Below are 26,650 nucleotides of genomic sequence, written 5' to 3' on the forward strand. Positions count from 1 at the left end.
TTCAAGTGTTTCTGCACAGGGTAAAGCTATAAAAACCAGTTTAAAAGCTTGTCATGAATATCCTTACCATGATTAATTAGTTTCCATTAAATCCTGGGGCCTGCTTGGGTGAGAAAGCAGCCCTTAAAACAATGGATTTTTGGAATAGATCTCTCAGTAAATTTACATTGGAGAAAGCTCAGTTTCATGATTACACAGCATATGCAAGCCATGTCTGATACAGTGTTTTGGGTAATTCTGACACATAATTAGCACTGGGAATAATTATAACTGAGCGCTGAATCACTGATAAATTCTAAAATTGATGGAAAGAACAATCTGCTCCTACAAATGACAGTCTTCCAAAATGCAGCATGTCCCTGAACTCTTATAAACATCCAGTAATATCTAGTAACAAATTTGTATAATTCTCTTCATTTTATGGCTTAAACCCAAGGACATTTCCATCCATCTAGAAGGAGGAGCTATGGAAAAGCACCACTCCTAAACAGGACATGAACCCTGACAACTTACCCAGCTGAGGCTGCAAAGAAAATAATTCACAGTGTCAACAACACTATTGACAGTGCAACATCTTTTGAGTGGCACTGCTCGTGGGCATGGCCTTCTGCTTAATAATGACTCAGAGCTAGTCTCCAAAAGCCTTTGGGACTGGAAATTAGCATTTTGCAGAAAATCAGTAATGGGAGACTGTATAAAAGAAAGAAAAGCATGACGGTCAACTAAAACGGACTTGTAATGTTTCTAAGGGTGTAAGTAAATTTTTCAGACTTTTTTAAGGTTTTTCATTTGGTTGATTGGCTGGTTTGTTTGTTTTTTTTGTTTTAGGAAAAGTAAAGAATTAATTAGAAGACTGAAAAGGAAGAAGGGAAGTAAAGTTCTTGTAACAATCTGGACGACTTTAGGCTATGACAACATGGGAAATCCTCCAAAGAGACCATGAAAGGCTACAGGGGGTTTGCCTGTGCTGCAAGATGATGGCATATTCCTAAACACGGATGTAGGCCTGAACTTTTGGTATAACAACTTAGTCTGCAATAGACCTGTATCAATGGTAAATTTATCCAAAAATCAAGCTGGAATACAATAAGCCTTAATAATGCATAAGGTGTTACAAATCTCTTATTCAAAAAGGACAGTAGTCTGAATCCTATGGAAAAGCTATAAAATTAAGCAGTAATTTAATTTACTTGTGTATTTTGTGCCTAGCAATATGTCAAGACTATGTGTTGATAAAAATACCAGTCATAAGCAAGTAGGCGTGTGTATTAACAGGTAATGCAAATTTTAACACTTCCCTAGAGAAAAGGGGAAGAAATAAAAACCAAGCCTCCCACCAGTTTCTTGGTAGGTTTATGGCAGAGTTAAGAAATTAATTTGGTGCTGCCATGTGGAACCACCTCCAGTTAAAATACTGTTCTTCTCTTATATAAGAGAGCTGTGAACAGGATGAAGCAGTAGCCGGGTCTGAGAATACACAAATGCATCTGATTTTCTCTAGTGAGTAAACAAGTTAAAAAACCCCACCAAACAAACCCAAGCACTAAACCTGTCCCCCTGCCTACCTGATACTGGCCTTTAGTCTGTGTCCATGAAGCCAGCACAGCAGACTAATTACGTAATTTTTAATTACATTTATCATCACATGTTGAAATTCCAGGATCAAAATCATAACAAGTAAATACTTCCCTTCACCTATCAGAAGGCTCCAAGTCTCCTGGAAGAAGGCAGATAATTGCCTTTCAAATAGATGAAAAAAAAACCACACAGAAAATTGACAAAATTAAGGCTCTGAAGGCACAAATTGTGGGATTGGAGAGCCCCTCACAAAAGGCATCTCCATGGCTTAGAGTCAAAGCAGCTTAGGCTGGTGCAGACCAGGCTTAATGAGCTTATTAATCATAAGGCTGAATATCTCCATCATAAAGTCAAGTGCAAACATGAATTTGATGGCAAACCTGGTAGCTCTCAGAAACAGAGCCATACACTGCAAGAGGAGAAATTACAAAGGAGAACAAGAAGAAGATAAAAAAGACACAGCACTAATAATTTTTTTGGCATTCCTTGTCAAGCACAGTTTTCTAACAATTAAGTCACTTGAATGATAAACATAATTTACAAAGAGATAAAAAATACCATGTCCAAGTCACCAAGAAATTCTCCAGTTTTACCAGTGTTTTTATGGTTCTATGGATGCATTTATAATAAAATACATGCACTTGCTATAATAACATAGTACAGTGTGTCCCTGGGGGACTCTAGTTCCATTATACTTGAAAGAAGCTATCCATAGTTGCATCTGTTTTTAAAAAGGTACATTTAACATTCAAAATCATTTGTCCTGGCAGCCATTGAAGCTTAAATTCCACAGAGCTCACAGAGCAATGCCAGCGTGTCTGCTGTGCTGCAATCCACACCTGCCTGTGAAGCTGCACTTCACCAAGGACAGACAAATAAACATCAATTACCAACAGTTCATGGTTACTGGTGGCTGACTGGAGAATGTCCCAGCATATTGCATTTCTTATTTTTTGAGACTTTGAAAGTTTGCCTTGTAGCAGATTGCACTTCTCTGTGCCGACAGGTGGATGTCAGAATGGTGCAAAGAGCCTGCATGTGAAACTGAGGGGCACTCTTCCCTGTGGGCAGGTCAGAACCTTTCCAAAGGCAAAGGTACACTTCTTCTCTTTCTGCCTCTAGGGAATGCCCAGCATGACCCTTTCACTTCCCATGACACCACCCTTTAATACTGTAAGTAATTATTTTGTAAAGTCTTCTTCAGACTCAGAAACAGGAATGTGAATTTTTTGGGAGATGCAGACTAAGATAAAGCACCAATTATTCAGTGCTAGTCTAACAAACTAACAGCACTACAAGGTTGCTATTATAAACTCTCTTCCCCAGTTCAGCATGAACTTTTTTTTTTTACAGTTCTCACCATTTCATTTGTGCAGTAAGGGTATTTACAGGCATAAAAGTATTTACTGCTTGATTTTATTCTGTGGTAATAATAACTGACTATACAGCAGGATACAGTGTGGGTTCCCCCCTTCATTTTTGACGAATTCAGCTATGCCAGTTAATGAGTCAGGATACTTCCTATGACTGTCCTCATAGACTATAATATATTCTAAAATCCAGCTCTGGTAAAAAAAAAAAAAAAAAAAGAAAAAAGAAAAAAAAGCAGCTCCATGAAGCGTGTCAGTAATCTTAAATTACCATTAAGCACAAAAAGAGATAATACTTTCATCACGCATAAAAGGTTTAAGCTATGCTTTTCAAACCAGGAGTCAAAAGAAACTTCAAACTACAGGCAGTGAAACGATGGGCACCATCTCAAACCCTGAAAGAGAACAGAATGTGTGATCCTGTCCAAGCCATCATGCACAGGCACCTCCTGGCACAGCCATTTCAGTGCACTCTCAGTAGCTATGTCCCAGGTTTGTGCAAACTGGCTCTGCAGTTAAAGGGATTTTTCTTTGAGAACCTTACTGTTTTATTAAGGCAGCTTTGACATTCCAGCACACACACTGCCAGTACTGCTGGTGAACCCCGGCAGCTTGGTGCTATTCATGCTAATTGTAAAATGGCAAAGCATTAGATTGCCTGTGTATATTCTAAAAATGGCCTTTACTCTGAAAATCTATTAATCTAACAGCATTCAGAAATGTCCACACATGTGAAGAGCTGATCAAAAGGCAATAAAGACTAAAGAAATAGCTGGACACTACTCTTCTGCAACAATTATGCAGCGATGCTGCTGATCACTTACAAGGTCATTCAGATGTGGCAATTAGTCATGATTTTTAATGTCACTTTCAGAACTGAATACAAATATATGAGCAAGGTCTCACTTCGCACCTCATATTTCCTGATAAATTGCAACAGATAATTGTTTCTGCTCTGGGAAAACATGCCACCAGCAGCTTCTTTTAAATAAAGGATTTTCCAGCAAGTGGCCAGCAGGAGATTGAAAAAACTCATCAGTTGTTTTTGATGATACAGAAAGAAGAGGTAAAAGGAACCTCTGCACTACTTTATCTCAATCAGGGAAGCACATTTTAAAATCTCAGAATTGTTTCCTGATTGATGAAAAATTCAAAGGTGAAGTGGTACAAACATATCCTCAGGGGAACAAGTAATCCTGTAAGCTCTCTCCATATTTGTTAATATACATGATCAAATTATTTTAATTTGGTCAGGTTAAAACCAATATGCCTCTTAACCTAGTGCTGATGCTTTCCTAAGATCAAGCTTTAAAACTCCAATTCATCAGTATTGACATCAATTTCACTCACATGCACAGATATGGGTGAAGTTAACTTAAGGAAGAAGTATTTTCACAAGAGCTTAGGCTGACTGAGCCTGAAGAGATGTGTTAATAGCTCTGTGCAACACCTCCAGTACAAAGTTCAAGTGTCCAATACCCAGCAGAACAGTCACCACCATGCAAAAAGGACACTTACCTGGCATGTAAGAGAATAATGTTCAGGTCTTTAAATGTATCTAAATCTGAAACTCGAGCAGGCCCTGAGCTGTTCTCAGCTGGGGCACTGATCTTCTGTTGGATCCCTTCCACTCCAGGCAAAATCACTTCATGTTAAGCCACAGGAGTGCCATACTCAGTGGGTCATAGACACAGGTGAATGTCACCCAGTGAGTATTTAAACGATGCAGAACAGCTCCAAATGAGAGTGAGATATCACCCCCAGTACCAGCCTGCATAATATATTGGCTACTCCTTGGGATGTAGAAGTCCAATTCCTTTGTCAGTCAGAGCAGAGATTTGAACCTGGGACTTTCACACCCAAATCACATATATCATGATTCTTTCTGGCCAGAAATTCTACCTCAGAGGTTTTGTAAAACCTCACACGTTGCTCTAAGGACTCTCTTAGCCAAATAAACTTTTGCAAATCACACAGGTGTGCAAAAGGTATAGGAAGGCTTATATTTAGAGAAATTATGATCTTTAGATAGAAAACTTGAGGACTGGTGAAATACAGTGACAGTCAATTTTTAAAATGTGCATTTCAGTGTTATTTTTGCTACTCTCCTCTCATTTGAGCCTCTACTCTGAAACACATACAAGTACTTTTTAAATTCAAGCTCACTTGAAGCCATATAATTTACATTTCTTCTCCAAAACACTTTAAAATTGGCCACAAGCTTCCAGAAAACAGACAAGTGTGGTTCCATTTCACATTACCAAAAGCAAAGTTACTTTAACATCCAGGGAAGTGTCATGCCAGCCAGGTACGTGCACTGGACTCACAGCTCCTAACTCCTGACTGAGGAGAAGCAACAGCCTTGAGCAAAGCTGGAGCCTGCAAGCAGCGGGAAGAAGGAATTCCAACAGAAGCAGAAGCAGCACACATGCAATTCCTTCAAGTACATGGCATGCTGGTTAAGAGTTGTGATTCTTCTTCCTCAGGCTTCACCAGAGTGAATACAAGGATTTGCAAAATACTAAGAAGTTTAAATAAAAATACACAACATGCAATCACTTGTCATTTACTCACTATATCCAATGGAGTTTTGCTTCCGATCTAATTAAAAATGTCAATTGGAATTAGAATAATTAAAGACAGAAACACTCAAGTTTAATGGTAATCTGAAAATATTTCTTGGTTTATTTTTCCTGTACAATAACTGCATTGCAAGCAGTGGATGAACAGAATCACAGACCTGACCCTGTGTGCCCCATCCCTCCACTGTCCACATCCAGAGGAAATACTCCTGAAGCAATGGCAGCACAGCCACTGCAGATAGATATCAGTTACATTTCTTCATAGGGAGGGAGGAAGGAAGAGAGGAGAATAATGAGAATGTTTAAGATCAATCTCCTCAATTGACAAAACACAGATCAACAGATATGTAACACACACACACACACACACACACACAGTGGGAGGCTTTGCTTAATGAAGTCAGATGGCTTTGTAAATCTACAAATACCAATAAATACCAGTGACAGTTTCTTTTTGAAATCTGCTCATGCAGGCAAACATCTTGCCTTGGATAAATAAACCTGACTGCACCCCTAAAATCCCAGTGACCACAGCTCTTTCTGAAAGCCTAATACTCTAATGCAATGCAATATGCCATGATCAAATGTCCTTTTCTTTGGATTCAGTAGATTTGAGGGAAGCAGATATTTTTCACACGTAACATTTAAACACCACACACACACAGATACACAGAAAGGTATTTAAGGCAACAGGAGAAATCCATGATCTCTTTCCTAACTGAAGGAAAAATAACTCCTGAAGTTCTGCAGTGGCCTTGCTGTTCTCTGTCAGAAGAAAGCAGATTTAAGTGTCTTGCTTCTCCACCCGGAAAAATAAAAATACTTACTAAAAAAGACAATATGTGTCAGAGAGACAGCAAATAAACCCCAGAGATGCTAAGCAATACTCAATCCTACAAGGCAAAGTGCCAACAGGGTGGCAGGGTAAAAGGTAGATTCCTGCCCTCATTGATTTCCTAAGCAGCATTAACTTTTTAGAGAGCAATTTTAGAAACCAAATTATCTAGTTTCCAAACTGCACTTCTATAAACTCACTTACATGAGTGTATCTAGCATATATGGGCTCCTATTGATTATTTAAACAGTGGGTACATACTGCACAAATGCTGACATCAAAACTCAACCAATGAAATCGGTCTACCATGATTTGGGGGATTCTGCAACTGACAGACTAATTAGGACCATGGAAGTTATTTTTGAGCATTAAGTTCCGGAGTTCTTCTCCTTTTTAGAACCACGTAAGTTAATGACTTTGTACTTCTCTGCTCCATGTGGGAAAAGCCCTCATAGACACAGGTACAAAGTAACTCATCACACAAGACACTGCTGCCCCTCAGACAAAATGCACCCTTTAAGAAAGAGGGTGTTGGTTGTGGAGACAGGCAATTATGAAGGAGAAAACACAGGCTGTATCCCAAAAATAAAGACATCTGTATCAGAGAGAAGCCTAGAGGCTGCCACTGGACAAAAATCCAAGTCAGATCCCCATGTGGAGAAAAGATTTTTAACACCTATCCCAGCCACTGCTGTGATTCACTTCTCAGTAATTACCAGTGTCCTGCTCTCAGGATGAATGAACACATTTGTGTTGATAGGAGATAGGCAATTAGCAGCAGCCACATCGAGGATTTATGGAGTCTGTGATTTCAGTTTCTCCATAGGTTAAGGATCCAAGTGTTTGAAGGCATGGCTTATCTGCCTTGCAGGGCAGAGCTGCTCTGATCAAAGGTGTTCCCCAGCCTCTCCATTCCCAGTGTGGCTTTGTGCTGCCAGCTCCCTCTGCCCCTGCTCCCCAACACCCACAAAGGGATTTGCCTTTTCTTCTGGGCACAGCTTTTGGTTAAACCATGCTCTTCTCCTCATCCTCAAATGATTAAGCCCCTGTGACCACTCAATTTCTATTAGTCAAAGAAGGAATTACATTTGCTAATGGAATAAAGAGAGGAGCAGATTTAAAGAAAAAGTATCCATCAATTCTTACAGTCAGAGAAGAGGTTTCACTAGAAGAGACAGGTATTTAATTCTGTTTGGCCTAGAATTGCACAGAAACCTGTTTTTATCAGCACAAGGTGCTTGGCTATCTCTCCAGATAGAACTTTAATGTGAAAGTACAATTTAAATTCCACTCTTTTCATACTAATAAAGAACTTGTGATATGAGATCATTTCAACATAAAAAAAAAAAATCCACAACGTTTTTTTATTTTTTTTCAAAGGAGTTTGGTGATGTGATCAGCTCTCAAATACCAGGTAGCAGCCATGACTGGTATCACTGACTACCAAAAGTAGTAAAAGTCAGCCCCAGCCTAAACAAATCTGAAGTTATTTGTAGAAGCAGGAAGGCAGGTGGAAGTTTCAGTGGCTTGCAAGCACACATGCCCACCATTCAGCCTTCATGAATGGCTCCCTACAGGTGGAGAAACAACTGAGGAATCAGCTTCCACTCTTTTTAGCATCATCACATCATTCACTGCAGAGCAACTACCCCACTAATGTTCCAGACAACCGGAAGGTCCCGCAGGAAAAATGCTGTTCTTGTTGTTGAAAAGCTGCTCTGTGGCTGAACACACAAAACAGAAATTTTGTTTGGGTCAAAGACATGATCTTTTCAGTGTTAATCCTTATTTCTCCTAATACTTCCCCACAAAGAAATGTAGCTAAGTTCCAGCCAAGGTAATGGGCTCACAGTAAACATAGAAGTCAAAGGATTAAAGTATGTTTCCATAGATTAACCAGCCTTTCCCTAAACTGCATTCAAATGTGTAAATATTTTATAATGCTGAGAAACTGTGGTGCTTAAAGCAAAGACCAAATTGCCCAGTGAAGGAAACCCCACTGGATACTACATCTCTTTCTTTGGACTTATATTTTAAAGTGAACATTTATTTAGAAATAAGCTCTCTTAGATACCTGCTTAAAAAAATAGGGGCGGAAGGCAAATAAAAAATAATCTTACAAGGTCTTTTATAAACTTGACATATTCTGGAACAACAAAATTACTCCCTAACATTTTGCTGAAGTTTGGTACTGTGCATGTAGGGAAATACTAGTATTCATAGAAAAAAGAGGTAATTGTTGCACCCACCCTGACTTAGTTTTGACCAGAATTAAAGCTCCATATTTCATGTGAACTCTTTCCTCTAACAAGTTTTAGGCTTATAAAGAACTGTCTTGTTCTAGGTAAGGTAATTCCTAGGTATTTTCATTTATCAGCTATCAAAAATAAACAAAAATATTTACCCAGGGGATAAAATAATAAAATAACAGCTAATATGGTATTGGAAAATAATGGTTTATTTACATAATCCTGCCTGACTTCGCTTTCGGCCCTTTTGCCATCCCGAATCCCAGCATCGTAAAAAAATCAGTGTAATGGTGGTGCCTCTATCAACTAGTTAAGAGTTATCAAATTTAAAGTTGTTAAACTCAGGACAAAAACACTGAGTCAGCTTCTTCTGACAGTGGGTGCAAAGATGATCCTGGTCCTGCTGTTGGATGAGCACAAATGCTTTCTGACACATTTAGCCTTTGTATTCCAAAGAGAAAATAGCATGCCTGTTATCCTCCAAATGCCACTGGAAAAATCCTTGTCCCCACAAAACTTTCAGGCTGGCACCCTAGCACACAACAGTGGTCCTGTGCATGCAGAGGACTAAGATTCATGGCATTTGTTTTTCACCATTGTACACAGAACAGCTTTGTGACTCTAAATGATGCCTGACCTTGGGTTTCCACACTGCAGCTATGCTCACAAATACAAGAAGACTGACAGGGAAAAAGATGGAGTTTATCTGCCCAAATATCAACCACTTGCTGCAAAGCTCTGGCTCAGTTTGCATTTCACCCCTCCAGATTAAAAGAAAACCCAACACCTCTGACATGCACTGCCTTCCTGGCTCTCCCTTTTGTCTGCCCAGCCTAAGCAGCACCAGGATTTGACATCTGGTCGTTGTCTGCAACTGCTATGTGCAGAAAATGCGCCCAGCAACAAGTACAGGAAAAGAGATGGGAGCTTGCTCCGTGCCCAATCCATGCCTCACAGCACACAGGGACTGTGACACAGAGGCTGAAACAGAATCCCCAGTGAAGATGCTCCCCCTCCATCCCCATGGGCAGAGTCACCACTGCCACAAGCAACAAAGGAGCACTGCTATTTTAACTGTCCTAAATATTCTTGCAGGTGGGAGCTAAAAAGGCTTAACACCCTGCCTGAAATTCTGCCCCAGGCCTGTCCTGGAAGAGTTCCTGCCCCAGGTTTCCAAGAAGCTGGAACCAGCTGCAGGCCAGCTGCAGCATTTTCCTGCTGTGGCACATGTGCTGTGCAGAGCTCCTTCTCAATAACTAAGTACTTGACTCTTCAACATAGAAATAAAGAACCAAACAACACGTAACACTAAATAGCACAGTGTTCTCACTAAAGCATGAATAGCTGTGCAATTTTCCAATTGGAGCTTATTTTTTTGGAAGAAATTAAAGTCAATGTATAAGCAATAAATATTATATATTTTATATATATTATCTAGTGTAAATATAACATATATAGTAATAATACATATATTATATATATAATTTTGGATCACCCTGTATATCAAGCAGTTAACACCCACCTTTATGACACTTCAACAAGTCACATACATCTATAAATCCATTCTATACATCTCCCAAATCCAACGTTTGGCTAAAAATTTTTGGCTTCTTAGAAGATGCAATTACTAATCACTTAGACCCAGAATATTAAAAAAGAAAAAAAACCCAAAAATTCTCAGCTGCTTTTCATATAAGGTTGATCTTGATTATGGTAACTTTATCAGTGTTGCTACTGTTTTGCCAGAGACAAAAAAGAAACTGCAGGTATGAAGCAAAAGTTATTTACTCCCGCAGTATGCAAAGTGCCAGGTGGATCATACACATTCACTGTCATTACCAGGAACTGTCCCTTACTCCTGGCACTTAGGAATACACTAGCAATATATTGATCATGCTTAAAATTAATTTGTGCATACATAAACTCCATGTGAAGATAACCCTTAAGCACCAGGTGGCTGAACAAGGACCTGATTATCAAGACAAACATCTTTTTAAGATACATCTGGGTGCAAATATTTACTGCCCCACATTGCAGGTTTTCACAGATTTCTTATTATCCAAAGAACTGCAATGGTAGCCATGGCACATGCAGATTCAATATCAGCAGACAGAGACTTGTGAAAGGAGCACTCACCAGTTCCAAGCACTGCCGGTGCCCGTAGGCAGCAGCATAATGCACAGTGTTGTAGCCCTCCTTGTCCTGGATGGATGGGTTGGCATCGTTCTGGAGCAGGAACTCGAGACACCTGTGGACAATTCACTGGGGTAAATGTGGGCTCACCATATTCAACTCACCCCTCGCTGCAGCTGGCAGTGGCACTGAAAACTGGCAGTGAATCCTTTATTTCCAGCTGCACCTCAAATCACTTCTCACCAACAGCTCCTCACGTTCACCCTGAGAAAATCCCCACTCGTCTTTGAAGATCAACTTCATGAAAAAAATCTTCAGCCTAACTCTTGTGTCTGCTTTAGATTACAAAACTGATTTCCTATTACAAAGCCTGAAAGATTCTGTACACGTGACATAAATAGAACTGCTACTCCTCACATAAAAACTCAGATATCAAACCATTGGCTTCCAAATATGCATTAGGGAAGGCTGGAGAAAAAATATTTAACTGAGTTACATGAATACATTCTCTTCTTTGATGGCTTTTGTTCCAGTCATGGTTTTAAAAAGATCCCTTTTGCTCTTTCTAGCTGTTGCCACTTTCTCTTACACCATCAAGATACTGTCATTTTATTAGTACTTTCTTGCCTAGCCTGTAATCTGGAGTGAATCTAAGGCTGTTACATGAGAAAGGGGATTTTTTTTTTAATATATCATTAAGCAGATAGATGAAAATGTTAATCCAAGTGAATGCATTGAGAAAGCCATTGGCTACTTCTTTTTGCAACGTACAGACTATGCTGTGCATGACACCAAAGACACTGCATGATACTACAGCACACGATAAAAAGAATTATAAAATTACTGAAGCTGTACATTTTCCATTAAGAAACAGCAATAAGCACAGAAACAGAAATATTGGGGAATATGTGCACAGAGAAGAGCGTGGAGCTTTTTTCTTTAGGTTAGCCCTCACTGAAGCCAACCATTGTTTTTAGCAGAGCAAAGAACAAGCAAGAGCAGAGTGTAAGGCTGCAAGCCAAAGCCGTGGCATTCTCAAGGAATGAAGTCCAACTGCTTTTGTGACACCAAACTTACAATGCAGCTTCCTTTTCCTTCATCTCAGCGGATCTTTCAAGTTCTTCAGCATTTTCATGGGAGTTACCTAAAATATTCTTTCTTCTTAGCACAGAGGACAGAAAAATGCAACTTATTCTCAAAATACCACACTGGTGATTCTGGTGCAGTCTGCTACCCACCCCCAATCTCTTCCTCAAGGAGCTGACTTCCTCCAGCTAACAATGAGGGTTGTACAAGTTAACAGAGTGCACTGCATGGGTCTGCAGGTAGTAAGTTTTGAAAGCTATGGAGACAACCATAGTATGGTAGTTTATTAGCCCACAAGTCAATGCCAGAAAAAAAAAAAAAATTCTGGTTTCTATCAGATACAGTCTGACCAACACTTTCTAGAATCCTTCTGTTTCAACCACAGCAATGTTGTCCACTTTATTTCCTTTCCAGAGAGTAACTCAGGGTTACTCCACCTTTCTTCCTCCTGCAGTAAGCTGCTAGCTCTTCTCTAGCATTTAGAGCAATTTTCATCACTGATACTAAATCACTGTCTTGCCTCACTTCTGTCAAATACCTTGGCAACACTCTGTGATCTCTTGGACAGATTCTTCTCCCTGCTCATTAACTACCCACATCCAGAGTTAATGATGAATATTCTTTGGAATGAGATTGCCTCATTGGAAGATTTTTGACATTCAGCAGGAAAAAAAATTTGCTGACCTATAAAATCATGGTCTGCAAATATCATTTCATCTATGTAATAAGGCTTCTCCAGAACATCTCAAATTGAAAAATTTAATGAGAAGACAGCATCACCACATTAGAATCAATTTAGGTTTGGATTGTGAGGACAAGTAAAAGCCATATACTCCTTCCAAAGTTCAGAATTTGACTAAAATAAGCTTCTTTTACTTCTTCTTTTTATTTTTTTTTAATGAGGGGTAAAAGTAGATACACCCTGAAGTTAACCAAGAGTTTGTTTAAATGCAGGAACTTCACCTACCAAGAACCAAAAGCTGAAAAACACACACTGAATCATCATTCTCAACCTCCCCCCAAGCAACACCTCACCCTGGTATGACAGAATTAGAAACAGGCAGTGGTGAAAGCCTTCCTACAAGCCTATACTGCTTTTCATGCCAAGCACACACCTCTGATGACCCTGCCTCCTTCTTCCCAGCACTGTTCAGGTTTGAGGGTGATGGGGAAGACATTCTTTGTATCAGTATTATCACAGCAAATGAATAAGAAGTTCTCAAGGCTCTGATGTGGCATTCAGAACTCTGCCATAAAGTCAAACCCTACTTCCCCTGCTGTGGCATTGAGGTGGTGTTCTGCTGGGAGAGATGCAGCTGTGCTTTTGCCAGACCTCACTATACAAGAAGCCAAAAACTAGATTCTTAATGTCCAGAGACACCCTGAGACAGAAAAGTATAGGGTGACCTAAAATAAATACAGGCTGCTATCGGTTTTAAGAGAGAACTAACAGGCTGATTGAATCTGGTTTATACAGTATGTTAAAAGGAAGAGATTTCCAGAATGTTCAACTGTCTGGGAATTAAAACTGCAGTCAGTAACCACAGCGTTTTTAAATTTTGCAGCTGTTTTCCCCCTTTCTCACAAGAACAACACCGTGTTCTGACAAAGGCTATTCTTCAGACCTCTCTAAAAAGGCAACCTGTTTGGACAGAGTGACCATTTTTATCTGCTCTGCTAGTGGAGTGAGACTGATGGTTAGATCTATCCCACCTTTCCCACAAATCTGACAAAATGCCCAAATGTCTGTCACTGCAGTCCAGGAATACCTCTCCCTCTGCTGTCTCTTGCTCTATCCCTTCTGATGGACTTGCAAAGCAAATGCAGAAAATTCTCTGAGCTTAACTTTGTGAGTAAACCACACAGAGGGAAACAGAACACATAACACTGTGAAAACAGTTCTGTAGTGCAGGGTGGCTGCAAAACTGTGTGTTCCTTTGGAGGTAAACCGTGGAGCTGAAATGCCACATCATCTTGGGGTTTGGCTTCCAGTCATGGCAACTCACTGTGGAGCTTTGCATGCATCTGAGAGGAATTCCTGCACTAGTGGCGCCGGCTTTTTTGGCTCGAATGGCACAGCACCATGAAGAGACTAAAGTGACACCAGTTTAGCAAAACACCCAAAGCAGGAATTCCTCAGAGCTCTCTTACTTTCGGTCCATGTCAGAAGCAGCAGCATAGTGCAAAGGGGTGCGTCCCCAGTCATCTGTCTCGTTAATATTGGCTCCTGTTGTCACCAGTGTCTCGATGCAGTGGAAATGACAATTTGCAGCTGCATAGTGCAAAGGTGTCCTGGAACATAAGTGGTAATTTGTTACCTCATATTCCAACATGTACCAAGGAGGATAAAGATAAATCTTAATTGCTGTGTTCCTACAGGTTTCTAGCAGTCAATAACAAAATATTGTGTTAATAGGAAGTTCTGGTGCTGCTATGAAGCCTGACAGGATACAGAGCATCAATCTGTGTCTTGCAAACAGCCTAATGCCTGTGAGAGCCTCTGCTGTGGCTCTGCAGACACACTACATCTCCCAGCTGAAAGACAGAGCAAAGCACAGTGTCCATCACAGTATCTTGTTTATCATGCATAGCAACACCCATAGCAATGCTTTCTGGGGGGGAAAAGTCCTCCAGGAAGCACATCCAATAGCATCTACCCTGCCATCACAACCCAGGCATTGCCTTGGGCACACCGGCACAAGAACTTGGGCAGTAAGGAAAAAAGAAGAGCTGTGATATTTTTAAAACAGAAAACTCAAGAGGGTGGGATGGCTTTGATGTGTTTAGTGAAGCCTACACCTGGCTGGCTGGCATATAACTGCAGCAGCAAGGGTTCTGCAGAGAAGGCCAAACTACCTGATTTTGCTGCCATTTTTCATAGAACATATGATTTTCAGTCTGAGGTGGCCTTTCTTCCTTGCCTGATAAGATTCTTTCTTTTTTTAAAAGAGCTTCGTAATTTACCTACCTTCCACATTTGTCCTTCTTATTAAAATCTGCTCCGCTGCTTTGCAAGAGTTTTATACATTCTACATTACTGGAAAGAGAAAGAAAGAAAAAAAACATGAATAAAACAGAAGCTTACACCTGCATTTCCCCCTGTTCCCCAAAAGGAAAAAGTTACTCCAGTTATTTTTATATTATTTGCAAAAACAGAGTACAGCCTACTACAACGTGAAATTCAATCAAACAGAAAGTGAATCTCCAAAAATAAACTATTTTCTTTTTTTTTTTCTAACTAGCAAACCTCAAACTTCTCTTCTGAAGAAGAAAAAAAATCATTAATTTTCCAAAGAGAGCACACACTAAATGTGTTCAGTGTGTTTGGAGATTTTCAATGGCATCTGTACTGTACTGCTTCCCATTCTGACCTGGTATTTTAAAAAGGAACTTTAAAAGAAAGTTGTTGCTAGCTTATAAAATGCCAGTCTAATAATGAAGAGGTGACATTTAACGAAATCCACCCCCATTCAGCAAAGCATCCAACAGTAAGCACTTTGCTCAAGTCCTGTTTATTTAATGAAATATAATCACAAGAGTCACTTTTAGGTTTATTCTGGTACAATTTGTTGACTATTGATAGATTTAAGCCCATCTCCAAGTGCTTTGTTAAAAAAGGTGTGTGGCTATTATAGTGATTGTCACAACAAGACTGCATTTGTAGGAGTGGAGGAGAATTTACCACATCCTGGCTGTTTCTTCATCTTGTTTAAAGCCAGGTAATTTTGAATAGCTGCATTCTGACATCTTTTGTAATTCAAGCAAATAAATGTAGGACTCCAAGCCAGAAAATGACATAAAGAAGTGCAGCACTTTCCAAGACCACTTGCCATTCACAGGGACAATATATCCATCAGTTGTGCTCACAGTCAGATGAGCAGACCTTTGGAATTCTTTTCCTAGCACCCATGCAACTCCCATTAATGTAATGGCAGAAACAGGGCCTGTGTCAGGAAATAAACTGATGGGTTTTGTAGATCTCCAGCTACAGAAAAAAACAGGGATGCAATAATGCCATATTTTGGTGTATGTGGATCCCAACTCTAAATTGCTGTTGCACAAAATAACTACAGAAGATTCACCACAATGCACTAAAAATAAAAACACTTGCTAGTGATGACAATCATAGTAAACCAATGGGAAAATATGGTTTATTTTCATAAGTAATTTTTGCTTCTTATTGAAGCCCCTCCTTCTCTTTAGGACTTCCAGAATGTTTTCATCCACCTTCTGGGGTGCAACCTTACCAAGGAGGTAGCATCTGAACTACACTACAATAATCTCCATCCAAACAACTGCCATGCCTCTTATATTAATGTGAGAGAAGTATCACGATGAATAATACCAAAACAATAATAAGATCAATATCTGGATCAATTTTATTAGGGTTTGAGACTTTTTTTCCCCCGAAGAACAAAAACTTTGTGATATAGATTTAGGTCCACTGAGAAGAAAAAGCAAATTCCAGAATGACCGCCAAGTATTCACTGTGGATGAGCATTTCTGCTTGCTATAACCACAGAGAATCCAAGGGCTGTAGCCAAGGCTCCATTTCAGTTGTTTTCTAAGCCATAAAGTACTCAAACAGAAGAGTCAAAACCCAACGCTTGCCAAACGTTGTGTCCTTTTGCTAGATTAACTTCACAGCACTTCACTGACAATTATCTGGAAATATTTAAAATAACTGGATGATACATTAACATCTTAAATTGAAGCATTTCAATTCTCACTTCAATTTCCTTTTTCTGCCCTCCCACCACTTTTCAGGAATGCATCACTCTGAGAGGGGGGTAGCCTTCTCACTTTCTAATTTGGATGATGCGGGCTCAGTGTGGTTGTTTTTTCTGCTGTTGCTTTGGTTTGCTGGCTTTTCTTCAGAAACTTAAACTTGCACCTGGCAGAGAGGAAGATGAACTACATTTGCACCCCAAGGCTGCAATCCGATGGGCACTGCTGCACAGCTGCATTTTTGGACAAGGACAGGGTCCAGAGATGGAAGCCAGGAATAACTCCCCTGCCAGCAGCATCACTGGGTGTTCCCTAGGGACTGAGGCTTTCCTTGGAGACTGACTGACTTGGTGACACCACGGAGGCCTGGGCAAGTGCAGCCCCCCTCTGAAAACTGAAACAACCTTCTCAGGGCCACGAAAAGGAAGAGTTTTCCCCTCTGCCCAAAACCCGCGCTTCAAATCAACCCAGCTCGCCCTACGCAAGGGCAGCAGCAAAAGAGAGCCTAAAGTGACCCAAATTATGGCACCAGACTGCCTTGCACAGCAATAAATTCCTCTGTGGATAGCACAGCCAAGCTGGGTGGCCCCAAACGTGCCCCAGGATGCCTCGGAGCAGCACCAGGGCAGGTACTCACCCTCCGGCCGCGGCCGCGTGCAGGCACGTTCTTCCGAAGCTGTCGGGAGTGTCTATGGCAAAGCCTGCAGACAGCACGTGCTCATTACTAAACAAGGACACTACGCTATACTTTTGTCCTAGTTAAACCACAAGAAACATCGCAGAGACAGAAAAATCGGTTAGTTGGGGGGGAAAAAAGAAGAAAAACAGAAGGCAAGCAGAACTAGAGTCAGAGAGAGGTTGTCACGGGAACAGCGAGCAGAGCTGGGGCTCAGCTTTGGCAGCTCTATAAAAAGAGCTGCGAAGTTGACAAGCATCTATTTCCTCATCCAGCTCCTCCTCGTCCCTGTCTGCAGCCATGTGACAGCGTTTAGGAGACAGAGACTTGTCAAGAGGACTGCGACAGCAGAACAGGAAGACAGAAAACATGGAGACATGAGGAAGAACCACGGAGCCAGCCTAAACACGAACTGGGGCTGCTTTCACTGAGTGTGGCTGTCACACTGGGAAGAGGCTTCCAGCTGCATGTGGGGATATTCATCAAGATGCACATGGCCAAAGGTAGCAGCCTGACAGTGTTAACTCTGGTCGCCCAGTGTTTTCCCATCTAGGGGTCAAGGCCAAAGAACACCAAGTCACAATGTAACAGGGTATGAAATTACCATTTTTCACATTTCTTTTACACTCTACAGGACTCAAGGGGAAAATGCAGTCATAGGACATTTTACATGTTAAGTAATGACGAGTTTTCTAGAAAACTCATATGATCCGGGTCAGGATTCTCACAGGAACTCTTGTCTGGAAAAAGAAGAAGTGGGGATTTGGCCTCTGATTACTGACACTCCTGAAATGGTTGCATAAGCAAGATCTAGCTTCTTCTGCTTTGGGCTCTGGTGAGGATCCCAAGCCTGTTCTCTTGACACTACTGCTCCACTCATTTTTCCCCAGAGCTTTGGCCAGCCTAACTCCTCAACTTCAGATTCAGAAACATACTTTAGCTGCATGTAAAAAACACATCATTATCAGTGAGATGTAAATACCTGTGCCAGTGCAGACCCCAGGGAGATAATTTCAGAATTACTCCTTTGGTGGGCAGGGGGGGAGAATCCCCAAAACAAAACAGGATCTCAAAAGGGTTCTAAATTCTCTCCCTCCCTCGGTGAATTACTCTGAACTCTCTGAACCCGCTGGAAGAAAAGAGCTTAGGGCATGAACAACGCAGGAAGTACCAGCATGGCTTTGGGAAAGCCTTATAGGCTGTGGTGCACCACCCCACTCAGCCCAACACAGCAGCACAGGAAGCTTTTCACTAGAATAATTCACAACAAATAGTAGAAAGAGGCTGCAAGCAGCAGAGACAAACACTACTTGATTTCCAGGGACGCTGGGGGATTTACTCACCCGATGACAGCAATTTCCTGCAACAGTCTGAGTGGGCATTCAGTGCTGCTAAGTGTAAAGGGAACATGTTGTGGATCCCACACCTGAAAGGGACAACAGCTTCATGAGAAAATGCAGGTTACATACATACACACCACATCAAAAGCTCCTTCCAGAAAAGCAACATTTTCTCATGCTTTTCTAGGAGGATTCTTTCTTGGTGCCTGCCATTATTTTTATCTGTATTTCCTTAACAGCCTTCTTGAGATTTAAAAATATTCTGATGCAGAAAAATCTTGGCATTATGCTTTGAACAGAATGTGGCAGGATGGTTTGCAAAAATTCAAAGCGAAAGCAAGGTAAGGGAGGAGTAAGAGAGCAGATACTGCTCAGAGTCAACTGCCCAGTGAGCCACAAATTTCTGCACCAGCTGCACATACAGTACCTGCCATTCTGAGGGAAATGTGAATGCCAAAATCTCTGTATTATTACTAAGGGGTTTTTTTGTTTGTTTGTTTGGTTGTTTTTTTTTTGCACATGACTCTTCACACTTTCCTTTAGGCTGCCATGTCACAGTTTTCTTCCACAGCCTAAAAAATAATAATCTAATTTTCCTATTTGCTCCAGCTACTCTCCTCACCTCCTGTTTCACTTTTTCCTCCCTTTAACACATGACCCTCTTTTCAATCACACAATAAAATTTCAGACATGATGAGTAAGAAAATAAAGGTGGCCATTAGATTGAATCTATCTATCATTAGTCTAAATCTGTATCAGGCAAACATGCAGTTTTTAAACCAGCTGAGCACTCAGCAACTTTAATTAATATCAGGAAATCATGCCTGTTCAGTCCCTAGGCATGCCACTGCTTACTGTCTGAGAATACTTTTGTGTCTGGACATCTTGGTGTCTTTCACTCAGCATTGTTTTGTGTAAAGCATCTTGTTATTCTGGAAGTATTATCCTACTGGCAGTTCTCCAAGTGCACATAACACAGAGCCTCTGAAACCAACTAGTTTGACAAGATTATCATCTACTGGCAGCTCCAGCAGATTTTTTTTTAAAATTACAAACTCAGAACAATAGCAGACGGATTCGTATCAGTCCTTCATTACTGTGAGACAATTGGTGGATGGGAGAGTAGGATCATCTTCCAAGAGGATTTCAGATACAGACCCAAAGACAAAGGATCTTGTCTTTCTACCATCATAGATCATAATTACTTAGGAAGCTTAAGACAATTATTAATGTGGATGTTTATAAAGGCACCTTGCTCTCTCCAAGATTTTATATATAAATGTATTTAACTAATTTGGGTTTGCTTCCAAAAAGTGTATTCTTCCCAGAATCCATAGGCCCATACTTTCTGTCTTCACATTAAATGTGTCCTCCTTGCTGCTTCACTACACTGACTTATGCTGCCATACAGATTTTAATTTTGCTATTAGTTGCATCTATATCTTAGAGTAAATCTACTAAAAGATGATCTGACAGCCTGTTCTTTGAAGAAAACATTGCAAGCTCCACTGAGCTGCTGCATCTGTACAAACAGGTTGCATTTTCTAGCCATGGACTCATTTATTTAAGGTAACATTGGACATTCCGTATCGCTGTGCTTCTCCCTACACCCTCTGTCCCCTCCTCCACTTAGTTATCTATTATTCATCTTTTTGGTCAAGATTTCCACCCAGCAGATGTTCTGGCTGGTTTCCACCAAAATCCACTAACTGCACATTTGCTAGCCAGTATCCCACTTCTGCAGTGCTGTTCGCACTGGTTCCTCCCCTCACTTGCACATTTTCCCTTCCAGTGCATTGCCTCAAAGACTGGCCCAGCTGTCTGCACTTGTTGCAAACAGTGCTGCAGAGTTTTCTTTCCTAGACCTGTTTGGGGAGCTCACCTAGAGTTATTTACATACAGCACATATTGAAAGCACATTTAGCACAAGCAGTAGCATCGTTTCCATCTGCCTGGTACCTCTGAGCCAACTTCTTATTTTACTTATTTCTGCTGCTGGAACAACTATTTTTATTTGATCAATGTTCCAGTCACCCAACTGTGAAACAGAAATTTCTAACTGGATAACCCTGATTCCAGGAGTGGAGTGGGCTATCCCAGTGCATCTCATTTTCCCTTAAAACCTCAAGATAACAGAGAGTGACTGACTGTACTGGAGAAGGAGAGAGGAAAAATCTACACCTCTGTTAAGGTACCAAGATCTTCATGCTGGCTGTATTAATAAAATCCAGTGAACTAGCTGAAGCCTGTGGAATTGCATTATCCATGCCAATTGAAGATCTGTTCCACCTTCTGAGTCTGTAGGGTGACAGCTATACTCAGCAAAGGAGAATGGGAAATATGTCACTTGCATGAACACCATCAAGCAAATAAACAAAATACTGAGAGCTGCAATTCTCTCCCAAATTCAAAACAGTCATTTGCATTTGAAAGCAGGGTTTCCTAACTAGGTAAGTCAAGAGAAGTCCTTGATTTCAATGGTGGGTTCTATGTAGAAGATAAATTTTATTTTGGAGACATGTGGAGGTAATTGCCAAAACCTTACATTCATAAAACCAGATGCTGCTCTGAAACACCTGGTACCCATATCCCTCATGACACTGCATTACCCTGATCTTACACCCCTGTGTTTATGTCCAGCTTTGCTATTTCCTTTTGACAGACCCTAGGAACCTGACCATAACCAAACAATGCTCAAGTGCTATCTCTGTATATATGTACATACATACATACATACATACATATATATATATATATATATATACACACCCCTACTTCATGTACATGAACACCATTGCCCCCATCAATGCTTCAAGGAAAAGAAGCAGTACTTGTACAACTTGTAATCATGCAAGTGGCACAACAGGAACTTAACATAATTTGCTTCCCGTCCACACTTCCCAATTTTTCATATTTTAGTCTCATGTCACCCACTGAAGTACAGCACAGTTATGGTTGTTAGCTGTAACTTCCCCACTTCAGAAGGTGAGGAGCAGCTGTGTTTCCAGGCACTGGACACAACCCTTGATCCTTACAAACAGCTCCACTTGAGGCACCTACTTGGTAGTATCGGCTCCGCTGGTTATGAGGGTGTTGATCAAAAGCTCGTGTCCATATCTTGCAGCCACGTGCAGAGGGGTGTTACCATCCTTATCAACACAGTCAATCTCCCCTCCTGCAGAAGAGATTTTCATACAGTTTAACACTGAAAAGTTCAGCACGAACCAGGGAGCAGAAGTACCATTTGTCTCTAGCGACAGCACAGTGAACAGCCCAGAGCTGCTCTCCTAGCCCCAGAGACACTAAATTTTCCAGAGCAAAAACCAGCACACAGCAATTTCTCAGCTGTCACCCATGGTCTGGGAGCAGCACTTGCACCTCCCTCTCCACCTGCAGTGGTGGGAAGAGTGGTAGGAATGGGATGATGTACAAGGGTAAAGTACACGATTTGGATTTGCTGCCTATCTAAAGGTACAAATGTGTGCCCTGAAATAAACTACAAAATAATCTGCTGAAACTGTACCCTCATTTGTGAATGCATTGCCACTCAACCTTATCTGTACAACCATGTTAAATAGAGTTCACTCCACAGGCCATCAGGAGCACACTGCGAACAAATGTGTTGTGTGCTTTTTGCATGTCTTACCAAAGAACAACCAAACAGTGCTTATGTAGAACTTTTCCTTTTGCAATTTAAACCTGGCATCTTGTGTTTTATTCACATAAGCGGGAAAAATTGATTATTTCTTTAGACAGATTACAGACAAGTCCCTGTCTTCCTTTTGGACTAAGAACTGTAACTTTTTCAGTCTCTCCTTGCCAGTCAGGTTTACTGCACTCCAACTATTTTCTCTTTCCCCCAGTCCTCTCCAGCTGGCCTGCATCCTTGTGGAAGCAAAAGCCAAACCCAGTACTACAGCTGACATCTCCCAGTGCTGAGCTGAGCAAACAGGATTACTTCATGCCTGCTGGCTACACTCCTATCTGTGCACTCCTGGACATTGCACAGTGTCATGGACATCCATGATCCATTTCTTTTCTCCATGCTCACATTCATTTATTTCTCCATGCTGACTTATGGTCAACAACCTTTTGATCCTCTACAAGCCCCAGATCCCTTCTTGAGGGACCTGCCACCCACCTGGCTGTTGCATTCTGAACTTGTCCAGCTGATACTCCTGCCTCTACGTGTGACTTTTCTTTTGCTTTGCTTGCATTGTAACTTCTGTGTCCAGTTCTACAGGATCATTTTTCATTCTTACTCTACCTTCTGCCAACTATCAGTCTCTCCCAACTACATTTTTTGTCTCCAAATGTTAAAAACACGTTTTCTATTCCACTATCCAAGCTTTTAATGAAAATACCAGACAGTTCCAGACCCAGAAAGGAAACTGAAAACTCTCACACTACACCTTCCATTTCAACAAGAATTCATTTATTACTAATCTCTGAGTGTAGTTTCACAACCAGTTATGCACCAGCGCTGTAGTATTTTAATACTATGCTGGCTTGCTGTGAGAATACTTCCTAAAAGCATGTAAAAAGTCTTGCTAACATCAGGATATGGTAATACTTACTGCATGTCCACTATTTACAGGTGGTAACAGGGCTTAATTGCAACAGGAAGAGTTCTAGTGAAGCACTAGACAGCATGCCCTGAGAAGCTGTGGATTCCCCATTCCTGGAAGTGTTCAAGGCCAGGCTGGACGAGGGTCTGAGATATCTGATCTAGTGCAAGGCATGGCCTCTCCATGGCAGATGGGTTACAACTAGATGATATTTAAGGTCCCTTCCAACCTTCCTAATTTCTAATTTTTTAATGGTAAACAAAGATCAGTGAAATTATTGAACAGGTTTCCTGGGGCAGAGCATCCACCAGTGGAGGTCTCCACAAATAGAAATTGCACATGGAAAAGTCAGAGGACTGTGCTGTGTTTACAAAGCCTATTAAACTGCTCTAGAAAAGAATTGTGATGTTCCAGCTTCTTTTACTCTTGAGAAATCTGTGCAAGATATTGCTCACTTTGGCTGACCTATGTAACATTCCCCAGTATTTCTTTTCCCTCATTTTGAAAGAACGGTACCACACTTGCAGTTTTCCAGTTTTAAGGTAATCCATTCTTCCCCTACAAGTCACCAGAGACAGCAATCAGAAACTGAGACATCATTAGCCAACTCATTAAGTACTGCAGAATGAAACTCCATTTCTTTAAATCATGGACATTTCTCCCTTCCCCAAGATCCCATGGCAATGAAGCATAAAGTCAACTTGCAATGAGATCACTGTACAATACTAAAAGTAGAGGGGCAGAAAACAAAAAACAAAAAAAAAAAAAAAGAAAGAAGTGAAACCCAAGTAAGTGGAAGAAGAGTAGAGAGGCGTGAAGGACAGATGAAGAACTGCCAGTCCTTTCCCACATAAATCCAACAGCGAGCAAACAATGGCTCTAAGTCTGAGCATATTAGACTAAACATCTAAAAATTGCAATTAAAGCACAGTTTCTTGCATTTTGCCCCAAGCCCCTTTTATTATTATTATTTTAATTTATCCCAGGACAGAGATAACAACAATTTGCATGATGACATGAAAGAAGCATGATCTACTGGAGAACTCCATTTTAAAACACAGTATTGCTTAAATTTGTCATTACATTTAAAGCACAGTTGTTCAACCATGTCCAACACTTCACACTTCAATTCCGAGTTTGGGATTTTGGAAAACAAAAAATACCCCAATCAATGAACAAAGCCCAGACCATCCTGTCTCAGGTAGCGGCCCAAACTGGGAAGCTTAAGTAAAGAATCAGTAACAGCTACCTCTGTCATTCAAAAACAGGCCTTTGCCAGATCTCCAACAAGAATAATTGCTATGTTCTACAGTATTCTTGGACCAAAAAGATGTCCAAAAAATTACTGATAATCAGGAATCCTGGCTACACCAGAACAAACAAGGTAGCACTGCTCCTCCCTCCTGAGTACATATTCAACACTTCATGAAGACAGTGGTAAGAGATGAGCTAAGAGAGGTGAGAAAAGCACAGCTGCTGAGTGCAGTGTAGAAAAAATGGTTTGAGCTCTAAGAACACCAGGGCTCCCAAAGGAGGACAGCTAGAAAACTGTGCATCCTTCTCAGCAAAAAAAAAGACCTAAATACACCTCTGAACTCTTGTTTTCAGATTAAGAATCTGAATAGATCATCTGGACCTCTGTCAGCTGGAAGATACGGAATTTTGTTAACAACCAAAATCTCAGGTTGTGATGGCACAATGGAATGAGAGCTGTCAGCTCAGCTCAAAGCCAGAAGTTCATAGAGCTGCCCTCTGAGTCAGAACAACTGAAAATTGCAACAGTAGAAGAGCCTGATCTCTTGGAAAGCCACTGCAGAGGCACAGGAACTCACCGTTCTGGATGAGGGTCTGCGACCGTGTGAACCTCCCATGGACAGCTGTCATGTGCAGGGGGCTCTTCCCATCCTTACTCTGACAGGAATGAAACAGAGCAGAGGTTTAGCATGTGAAGGCTTATGAAAGCAAAGGTACAATGAGTACAGAGCAATGCTTTGGGTTTCAGAGAAAGAAACTGAGACCGGGAAAGCTGAGCTGTGAGAAAATAGCACAGGGGTGGTATCAGCCTCCATTCACATCACTTCATCTTTATTGGCATGGGGTTTCACCTTCACTGGCAAGCATAATCCCTAACTTCTTAATTCTGAGTTTAAATAGTGCACTGACTATTCACTGATATTAAGGGATTTGCCAGAGGTGTTAAATGCAGGAAGTTAAATGCCAGTTTCACAGATGGGAAAATGAAACACATGGAGTTTTAGATAAAGTAGTCAAAATCTTATAGGGACTCAGAAGACCTCAAACCTTCTGACACTCATACCAGTACCCTCTGTTGGATAACAGCAAGTTCCTTTCCGCTTCATCAAGATGTGTAAAAGCTGTGCCTTCAAGAATATTCAGATATCCTAAGCATAATCAGACTTTGTAAGCTGGGGCTTTAAAGTAGGTAACAAGCAACCCTGAAAAGGGAACTTCTTGGAAACAGGTGTATTTGTATCCATATTATACAGGGAAGAAAAACACTAAAAAGGAACAGCTCTTTGACTTAGTACCATTCCCTGAGACAACATTTTGACAGAGCTCCTCAGACTATATTTTAGTACTTTTGCATGCCTTTATTAAAGTGGCTGGCCTAGAGTTTAGAGTTCTCATTGTACTTATCAAGGCACTGAGAGCTCCCCCGCTGGGATGTAATCTCACCCAGTATCATGATCAACATTCTCAGCATCACTACAATTCCATCAAGGATTTAAAGCCATGCTGTACTTGTTGTTAGTTTCCTCCTGAGATATGCAAAATAGGATAAAGTAAAACTGTAAAGCTGGTATTCAAGTTTTACCTGGATATTAACATCTGCCCCATTATTCACTAGCAGTTCAAGACACAGTGCTCCATGAGTGGAAGCAGCAGCAAAATGCAAAGGGGTGAATCCATTGTTATTAGGCTGATTTACATTAGCACCATAGTCAATCAGCTCATTAACAACAGAATCCTGACCATTGTAACAGGCAATGTGAAGTGCAGTATTTCCATAGATGTTCATCTCATCAATCTAAAATGAGACAAGGAGACATAGTTACAATTACAGACATCAGCTTAGCTTTTTACGTAATGCATCACACACTGCAAATGGAAATAGCTGGAGGCCTGAATTGTCATAGGCCACTGTTCTCAGCAGAACATTTCATTGACAGATTATACTCCCAGACAGCTTCACTTGGAATGTTTTACCTTTCCTATTATTAACTTTTTATCCTACAGACAATTTCTAAAACCAGTGTGAAGCTTAAAGCTGATAGCAGGACTATGTAATGACAATAATGATGACAAAAGTCCCAACAAGCTGGAAAGCTTTTCCATGTAAGTGGAAAAGCAGGATGAATAAAAACCTCACCATCTTTATGTTTACAGTGAGTATTGAGCTTTTGTGAACAGAACCAGGCATAAGAGCTGTTTCCACAGTTTTATTTTGGGTAAGAAGTGAAGGTTCCTGAGTGAAAGCAACGTG

The 26,650-nt window shown here is 40.8% G+C and overlaps 1 protein-coding gene across 1 annotated transcript in view; it reads right to left on the reverse strand.

The window, feature by feature from the left end:
* The window catches only part of ANKRD44 (ankyrin repeat domain 44), a 130,562-nt gene that overhangs the window by 16,440 nt on the left and 87,472 nt on the right, over positions 1–26,650 (reverse strand). The window contains exons 8-16 of the mRNA XM_062498744.1: positions 25,982–26,194; positions 24,978–25,056; positions 21,638–21,752; positions 18,581–18,663; positions 17,199–17,316; positions 14,802–14,870; positions 13,985–14,125; positions 11,825–11,908; positions 10,751–10,862 (exon numbers count right to left, since the gene is read on the reverse strand). Of these exons, the coding sequence (XP_062354728.1) occupies positions 10,751–10,862; positions 11,825–11,908; positions 13,985–14,125; positions 14,802–14,870; positions 17,199–17,316; positions 18,581–18,663; positions 21,638–21,752; positions 24,978–25,056; positions 25,982–26,194 (1,014 nt within the window). The remainder of the gene's footprint in view (positions 1–10,750; positions 10,863–11,824; positions 11,909–13,984; positions 14,126–14,801; positions 14,871–17,198; positions 17,317–18,580; positions 18,664–21,637; positions 21,753–24,977; positions 25,057–25,981; positions 26,195–26,650) is intronic.

The sequence above is a fragment of the Cinclus cinclus genome, chromosome 9 (genome assembly GCF_963662255.1).
Source record: "Cinclus cinclus chromosome 9, bCinCin1.1, whole genome shotgun sequence".
NCBI lineage: Eukaryota > Metazoa > Chordata > Aves > Passeriformes > Cinclidae > Cinclus > Cinclus cinclus.